This window comes from Arachis ipaensis, chromosome B2 (assembly GCF_059453495.1).
Source record: "Arachis ipaensis isolate K30076 ecotype BB chromosome B2, ASM5945349v1, whole genome shotgun sequence".
Classification (NCBI taxonomy): domain Eukaryota; kingdom Viridiplantae; phylum Streptophyta; class Magnoliopsida; order Fabales; family Fabaceae; genus Arachis; species Arachis ipaensis.
The window spans coordinates 72,134,427-72,143,942 of record NC_142437.1 but is presented as its reverse complement, the minus strand read 5'-3'; the positions used below and the strand labels follow the sequence as shown (position 1 = coordinate 72,143,942).

At 32.5% G+C, this 9,516-nt stretch overlaps 1 protein-coding gene across 1 annotated transcript; it reads left to right on the top strand.

Moving 5' to 3' along the window:
• The first annotated feature begins 517 nt into the window (after positions 1-517).
• Positions 518-9,011, top strand: LOC107625261 (sporulation RMD1-like protein, putative (DUF155)). The gene is made up of 7 exons (XM_016327857.3): positions 518-1,035; positions 2,445-2,553; positions 4,522-4,684; positions 6,533-6,681; positions 6,769-6,920; positions 8,189-8,303; positions 8,583-9,011. Exons 1-7 carry the CDS (start codon positions 581-583, stop codon positions 8,718-8,720), a joined length of 1,281 nt encoding a protein of 426 aa, XP_016183343.1. The 5' UTR covers positions 518-580; the 3' UTR covers positions 8,721-9,011.
• Positions 9,012-9,516: the final 505 nt, after the last annotated feature.

The following is a 9,516-nucleotide window of genomic DNA, read 5'->3' as shown; positions in this document are numbered from 1 at the left end:
AGAAAAATCTATAATTGGGAAAAAGAGAAAATAGAAAAGAAGAGAAATCTCATAGAAATAAGAAATATGAACTTCTTATAAAAGAAAGACAGAGATATTCAAGTAATTTCATAGTTCATTAACGTTTTTTTTTATGTTTAACGTTAACAGAGATTAAATTAAAAAAAATAATATATAGAGACCCAATTTAAAAAAAAAGTATAAGAATCTAATTAAAAATTCGATAAAATTATAAAAATCTGCAAAATAATTAAACTTAAAAGATATTTTCACATACCAATCAACTTTTTAATTGTCTACTTATCTAATATTTCTATTAAAAAAAAAAAACTAAAACTACTCATAATAAAAGATAACACACTACGTTTGCCAATTTCATAAAAAAAATAGCGATATTTTAATTAGGTCAATTATTAGCTTGATTTTCTCATAACTATATAAAAAAAATGATGTAAATCATATAGATAAAATAAAATTAAATTAAATATTAAAAAAATAAAAAAAATTATTTTACCCTACTTCATATTTTATACTCCGAAGGTTGGTTGAGGAGTGCGGAGTTTGAAACGAAGCTGGAAAAATGTTCCGCACCGTAAACTGCAGTTACTTCACCCTCAGAACCACCCTGCGACTCCGTACCTTTCTCTCTTCCACTTCTTGCTCTTCTTCGGCGGCTAACACACCTTGGTCATCATCGTCGTCTTCTTCGTCTCTCTACCCGACCTTGTTGATGACTTCACTCATCTCTCTCCCGCACTCGTATTCACACTCTTTTCTTCCTTCGCTTCCCGGAACAGCAATAACACCAACCCATGCTTCTTTCTCTCAATCTGTTCCCAGCAAGACGCGCGATATCGGCTCCAATGTCGGTTTGTCCGTTATGCGGTGCATTTCTTCTTCTTCTTCTCCTTCCCTTCCCACTCTCGACTGGAACGACACCGTTTTGTGCTCTGAGGTTGGCGACGGGAGAGATGGAAGCGTTGAGAAAGATTCCAAAACCTCCATTCCTGTTAGAGCCTTCTTCTTCTCTACAAGGTATCTATGTTTATTTTTGGGCATGTTTCAGTTTAAATTGTTTTTATTATTTTGTTGTTAATTTGAATTGGGAAAGATGAAATTGGATATACTACGCAAAGGAAGGTGAATTGGTTTATATTCTTATTTTATCTTATTTTTATTTTGGACCGAAAAACAAAGGTAACGAGGACAGCAAAATTATGTACCTTTAGAAAACAATATAATCGTTTGGATACTATTAAATTGAAAGAAGCATTTGAGTTGAAAGTAAGGACCTACAAGACATTTTATTGTGTAAATGGTTCTCTCCGTGTTTGGATCATATCTTGGCTAATACATTATCACATGTCTTCATCGATGATAGCTGCGAAACTGGTACCGCTTGGGGAATGATATGTCTCCTTCTTGGGTCATGCTCAAGTAGATTAGATAGCAGGCTATCAACATGCAATGGTTGCGTTGTAATTGGCATTGTAATGTGACAAAATCTTCAATTTGAAACTCCTATTACTGTATAGGTTTATTAACCAGGTTTTTTTGTATATATATATATTGCTTGTGTTTGTGTGGGTATGTATTGATTAAAGAAGAATTTCATTAAGATGAAGAGAAGGATAATACAAGATACAGTATAAGAGATCCTTGATACAACAGAAAAACAAACAAAATATTTATCTATAAAGCATAGCTTTCCAATCTCTCAACATTTCTGAGAGGCACGAGGCCTATTCCATGAAACTTGCTTGTCAGAAAACTTGTGATTGAAGGTGCAAGCATTATGCTCCAACCAAATAATCTAAACAGTGGAGTATACTACACACAAAAACAAAGACTTCGCCTATTTCCTGCTAATCATAGGAGCTGATATAGAGTTGCTGGGCACACCCAACATTCATAAAAGATATCAAACAAATTGTTCCATAGCAACACAGCCACAAGACAATGCAGAAACATATGCGAATTTGATTCTGAATTTTCTCCACAAATTTGTTTGTAAATATTAATTATGCAATATGCTGTAATTGAAAACTACTGCATTGTAGGCTTATAATTTATCATTAATTTTCAAGTTGGAAAACCTGCCTTCAATAGCTCCAAAACAGTGGTTTATAACCATGCTCAATGAGCTGTGCTGTTAGTTGACAACTTAACCAGAATTTGGAGTTGTTGACTATGAAAGGTGTGATATCTCTGGTATGATATTCTAATATGCTGTCATCGTGATGCATTCACATTATGTGAGAAATGGCAACAGAGATCGTCTCTTTTCTTTTTTCTTTCTCGAGGTATTTATTAAAATTCAGGATGCGATAACGCAAAGGAGTTCATATTTTTCAGAATCTTAACATTTAACAACACTATTTGGTGGCTTGCTATTCCATACGTACATTGATTTGTATTTCTCACTTTCCTTTCTACGGCTGTAGTGTTGATTTAAAAAGCTTGGTGGAACGGAACAAACCAAACTTTGTCACGCCATCATCAAGGATGACCAATTATGTTGTTCTCAAGTTTGACAATCATTCTAAATCGAGGGTACGTCTCTCTTGGATTATGTTCCCCTGTCCTCATTAGTTGCTCTCGTCCCATAACTTCATTTGTGAATTTTCATTCTTGGGTATGCTAAATTGGAAGTTACATTCATATTGAGAGTTTTTTTTTTTGTTTTGGGGGGGGGGGGGGGATCATTTATATTGCGACTTGGATTTCTTTATTTGCCTATATTCCAGATTCACTGGCTAATAAGTTATATACTTTTATTATAAGCCTCAAGGATTTTGATAGTTGACTGTTGACAGACAGGAGTGCATTTAAATCCCTTTTTTTTTTGGGACAGAAAGGTTCTGGAAAGAACTTTAAATCCTCAAATAACTATTGTTTAATTTTACTATAATTTGTTTTCCTTGTTAAGTTTTTAATCAAAGCCTTAAAGATATATGTTAATATAGATATTTATAAAAGCTCTGAAAAATGATGATTATTGAAAGATGAATTAGGGGAAATTATTTTAGCTGTTGCATTAAACATTGCAGTTGGGAGAAGGAACCGCTGCTCTAAATACTGACAATACAAATATTGATGTCGAATTGTATGATATGAACTATCTGCTTGTTGCATTGGATCAATTAATGTGCATGGTTTTATGGTTTTTGGGTGTTTTATATTGATTAGAAAGAAACACAATTTTTTGTTGTTGTTAACTTAGATCAACGCAGTCAAAGGCATGCCAACAGTGCAGGACATTGCAAATTTAGGTACCTGCCTCTTCAGTGTAGCATGGCCTTTTCTTTCCCTGGAGAAGATGAGATAACAACCCTATAGGAAAGAGAAATAACAAAGGCCAATAGTGTATCGTTTCTTGAAAGTAATCCATAAAAACAGAGAATAAGATGTAACCACATCACTCACTGCTTTGTATAAGTAGAAAAATCTGTGAAAATATATATGTGAGAATAAAAGCTTGTTCTTCTTGATGCAAAATCCTAGAAGACTAGTCAGAAATTACAATGAATGAGAGTGGTAATTTTCTAGGAGTGCTTAGTTTCTATACAACTAATTCCTAGGTCTGCCTAGTTTCTATGTAGTCAATGTTTCTTTCCAACAGTATACATCCTTTATCTTTTACATTCTTTTCTTCTGCAGGTGTTTCTACACTTTCAATAATAATAACATCGAAGTTTGTTTCATTATTTTGATTAGACAAACATGCTTTGTGTTTTGTGCTACTGACAATCCCAAATAAGTTGTTAAACTTGCTTTTTGTTGACTCTTATTCTCTTTGTCTTACATATTTAATCAATTTGGTTGCCATTATAACGTTTTTTATTTTTATTGTTAACTTCATTTTATTCTATTTTCTGTTGATTGTTTTTAGCTTTTTGTAAGGAATATGTGACATGCACTCTTTGAACTTTATTGTAGCTACACTTGCTTTCAACCTTTTTTCTTCATTGAGGCTTATTATTTCTGGTGCTTATTGTTGCAAGTTATCAGAAGCCCTTTGCCCCAAAGTGCATTTGCTTACGTTGATTTAGCTGCATCATTTTTGCTTCTTCATAAAGGTGGATGCATGCAAATTCTGTCTTTTCCTGTTTGCTTTCCTTTTCTGTTTTATCTGTGTTTTGCGTTTTTCTTTTTTTCTTTTTTTTCTTTGGTGCATGTTAGTTAAATTCAGCACTTATAGTGTGTGTTTCTCTATGTTGCAAATTCAGAAGTTATGTTTTTCTTTAAGAGCCTTTCTTCCAAAATTACTGTTTTCAACTTAAGAGAAGAACATTAAAACAGGTTTTGTTTGGCTATAGTTTATTTTTTCCGTTGCTTGGGAAACATATTTTAATAATAAAATAGTTGTTGACAACAACACTTGTAAGTTTTGTTGACCAATTGCAACAATAGTAGTAATGATAGTAGTGTAAAAGCATACTTTGGGTTCATTCTTATTCACCAAGCCTATTATATATTTGATCCTTTTATTTATTTATTTATTTATTTTTTGGGTTTCAGGGTCTGGGTACTTCTTTCTCGAGAGGAAGCAGTAGCTGTTACATGGTGGTTTTTCAGTATGGTTCCATTGTATTGTTTAACGTTCCTGAGCATGAGGTTGACGGGTATTTGAAAATTGTTCAAAAGCATGCATCTGGTTTGCTTCCTGAAATGAGAAAGGATGGTACGTATAAAAATTCTCTGATAAGTCCTTCCACATAGGTGACCCTGTTAGCCCCTAATAGAAGAATTTGATGTGAGGAGGATTGATTTGTTTAATGAAGTAAAAGGTTGGAGAGTAATTTGGTAATTAATATTTGTTAGGGACCAAAGTGTCTAACTAAGTTTCTTGAGGACTCATTTGGAGTATAGGGATTCTCTTCATAAATGTTTTACATTTGTGGAACTGATTTTGAAATTTGGAGAGAACTGATTTTAGATAAAATTGATTTTGAAGTAAAGTAATTACTGTTTGGTAATTTCACCTTTTGACCAAACAAATGTACAAGTTTCACTGAACAAACAGGTTCGGGGTGAAAATTGGTTTTGGCAACAAACTACCAACCTTAATTGATCTCTCTCTCTCTCTCTCTCTCTCTCTCTCTCTCTCTCTCTCTCTCTCTCTCTCTCTCTCTCTCTCCCACGAATGGGTGCTTATAGGGAGATATCAAAATTACCCTCAAAAGAGATGTATTTTTATAAACCATACACAGTTCCATATATTTTTCCTTCTTTATATGTCAAAGGGTTCATTAGGTGTAATTTATCAATAAAATGAAAGAAAAAAGCACTTGGTCATGTCCTAACTGTTTTCCAGCTGTGTCGAATGGTGGTTGGTATGTTTCTAGACACGTCCATGCAGACAATTATATTTTAATTTTTACATGTCTGGTGTGTGCCATGTAGGTTTCTATTGTGCATCGAGCTGTATCGATGCCAAGACATATGGACATACGATCTCCTTGATATCTCCATGCTTTCTGGGTTGTAATAGTGTCGGTTATAGGTTTTATCGTTGGTAATAGGTGGCGGGAAGCTAGTAACCTATTTCAGCTAATATAAACCAATTGTAATAGGCAGTTACTATTGTGTTGCTTGCTGCTGCAATTTCATGTTTCCGTAGCTGCATAAGAGTGAACCACATCTTCCTGAATACAATTTATATTGTTATCTGTTAGGATATAAAGTTAGTTCTTCTCTTGATTCTCCCATTAGAACCATATCATTTTCAAAGGCATGCCTTATACCATCTGCTCTTCAATATGTTAAGGAATCCTAGACCAGAATAGAAAGATACAGACCATTGGGCCCTTGATGTAGTCTTATCATTAGAGCGAAATCTTTCTTCTATGTTAACTTTTTCTAAAAGCTAAATTTGACTCCATTATGCATATATATGATTGCTTGAATAGTGTCAATCCCAAATCTTTCCTTAGTTGGAGCCCTATCATACACATTCTCGAAATCAATGAAAACCATATTTATCTTTGTGGTTGTTGATATTTCTCCATCAGATGTCAGAAAGGTTTTTGATAATCAACCTTTTTTCTTGAAAAAAATAAATTCAAGAACTCTTAAAATACATTTCTTTAACACAAAAACTTGTCCTCCCTAACCCTAATAATCCTTCTTCTCAAACATACTGTTGAAAATTCATAGCTGTCCACCAAATACTATGACTTAAAAGAAAATTGAACAAGAGAGAAAACTACTACTTTGATCATTCAAAGATGGTGTAAAAAATTAGATTAATTCCAAAATTTGTAAGTTGTAATAAGTTAGTATGTTGAACATGGAGTGTGTCATGGGAATAGTGCCAAGGAAAAAAATGACATTGGTATCTTCCATGAATGATAGGGAATAAATGCTAACATCAATTTAGTACTATTATAAAAACTTGACATCTATTTAGCCCTTTATAATGATAGTCTTGATTCATAAAAATTATGATTTCATGGAGTCTGAACATTATATATAATAGGTTAACATTGCTTTTATGTTTCTTATATTTACTTTGTTTTCGAGATTTTAGAGTATGAAGTAAGAGAAAAACCCGCTTTAAGTACATGGATGCAAGGTGGACTAGATTACATAATGTTACAATACCTGAATATTGATGGAATTCGCACTATTGGTAGTGTTTTGGGTCAAAGCATTGCTCTTGATTACTATGGACGACAGGTTTGTTCTACATCTGGTTAGGATGCTTTGATATTTGGACAGTCCTGTGTACGAATGACTCTCTCTAACAGCCACCATGTACACTAGGTCGATGGAATGGTTGCAGAATTTACAGACATAAACCGAGAGATGGAAGCAACTGGAAAGTTCCAAATGCAGAGGAAAAAACTTTTCCAGTTGGTGGGGAAGGCAAATTCAAATCTTGCTGATGTGATCCTTAAGCTTGGACTATTTGAGAGGTAATAGTTCTATTTGTGGTGACAAATTGTGTGTTTTTAAGTGTTGTGTGTTAGAATAAAACATTCTACTTGGTTTTCAGATTCTTGTCATTAGTCCCAGTTATTCCAAATATGTCTATTGAAAAAGGAATATTTGATTAAGGTTAAAATATAGATAGACTATCCCCTTGTTATTTCTCTCTTTTTTCACCTTTTGTAAGTGGACTTCATCTTGTAACACAACCAACAACCAATGACCCTATTTTAATGGTTGGTTAAATTATGAATAATCGATCGGTTGGTGTTGGTTGTAATGTCCATAGGCAGACATGTATTCCTTCTGACATCTGGTCCTACTTCAGTCTTCCGTTGTTCTAGTAATGGGAAAACCATGCAGTTGTTCTAGTAATGGGAAAACCATGCACTCGAGGCTATTAGAATATATCTGAAAAAACCTGTCACATCCTCTCACTTCAAATGTATCCATGTCTGCCCCTAGACCCTAGTAATTCAACTGGAAAACTCTGATTGCTGCAGCTGCCATCTTATTCAGTGGCATAATCTTCCTTAGGACAATGCTTTTGAAAAATTACTTCATTAGAACCAGAAGAGAAATCATGACATTAACTTGCATCCTTTTGTAATTATTGAAAAATACTCCTAAACAAAAGCAAAATGTGTTATGTTGTTGGAATATGACGAATATAAACAAACTTTTTACCAATATAACCGAATCTTTGGAGATTGAGTCATGGGATAGAAAAGAACAAAGTGCGAAGGTTAACTATACGCTTTTTGAAAGTATATTATGAATATTTTTGTGTAACTTTATTATTTGTGCTCATACGTTCATTTTCCTTTCTTTCTTCCTATCATTGTGTTTTTATTTTTTATTTCTTGGTTTGATTATTTTTTTTTAAGGTTTGTGTATCTTTTCCTATTGCAACTTTTACACGCTTTATTCAAAATTGTATGGATAATCTCTTGTTCGTGGCACACTTAATGCTTCATTTTGTGCTTTTGGTTTAATAGGAAATAAAGTTATTCATTTTATTTAAAACTGTTCACTTTATGTTATTCTGTATAGAGATTGTGCTTGAAAATTGAAATATTTGTTTGCAAATATGATTATTACTAGAAATTAGCTTTAGCCTTTGCTGGTTACAATTATTGTACGACTATAAGGCAGTTTGTTGATAAAACAATCGTTAAGACATTCAAGTTTTGCATCATTATATTCATTTTGTTTGTCTTTCATTAAACTAAGAAAATTTAAATGGTTGTCACAGATCAGATATTGCTTGGAAAGATGCCAAATATGCTCAGATATGGGAGTATCTTAGGGATGAATTTGAATTAACTCAGAGATTTGCTAGTCTTGATTTCAAGTTGAAATTCGTGGAGGTAAAACTTGTGCAAAAAAATATTTTTTCTACCATCGAGGGTCTTCTATTTATTTACAGTCCAGACTACAGTTGTGACAACTCATCACATGCCCCTCCTGCGCGCACGACTTTACTCAGACCTTGTGGAGTACAGATCTCATTCCCACTCATCACTCAGCCTGTCAAAATCATACGCGGAGGAGGGGCTTGCGATAAATTGTTTCGAGTTGTTTATTCCGGTTGTAGGAATAGCATTTTCAATTTGTTTATGATTCATTGGAACCTGTTCATTTTGCAGCACAATATCCGTTTTCTTCAAGAAATTCTTCAAAACAGGAAATCTGACTTTCTAGAGTGGCTCATTATTGCTTTGATTGGTGCTGAGATTCTTCTCTCTCTCTATGACATTGTCCATCGCTCTCCGGTGAACCTTTAATAGCGTTCCGATTTGGGGCATGAAAGGGTCCAGCACACTAGGCTGTTGGCGCTATTAAGATAACTAGATTTAGACCCGCAAAATGTGTGCAAAACTAATGTTATTAATTTTTCATACAAATTTTTTAGATAACTAAAATGATATTAGAGGAATTTTTATAGTTAGTTATAAAACAATCATTTTAGCTCTTAAAACAAATATAATAAATTTTATAGGAAATATAATGTTAGTTATATAACGAAAACTGATTCGATCAATCTATACATTATATATATTGAAGTATTTGCTTAATTAGTGTGTTTTACTCTTAAAACAAAGAATTGTATCATAATAAATTTTATAGTATAATAAAATATAATTCTGTCAATCTATTGTGAATATATATTTAAGTAGAATTTTTGGATAAAGTATAAGAAAAAAGAGTTCATTTTTTTTCCTATTTGGTTTTGATAAATCCAAATATTTTTGTAACAATTTTTTTTAATCTTTTAATATCAATTGACTTTAAAATTTATATTTTTATCTTAAAAATTAAAAATCTATAAAAAAAATATAATATATAGATTCTTTGATCTATAATGTAAAATACATAAGAATAAAGTAATATTTTAATAAATAGAATTAATGATGAATAATTAATAGGATAGTTTTTTTTATAAAATAACTTACTAATGATATTAAATTCATTATTAATTCAAAGATAATGTAAATAAAGGCCTTTAGATGAGGAGACATAAAAAGAAAAACAAATTTAACTTTTTTTCGATTGAATTGGTTCAACCAGTCAGTTTGATTT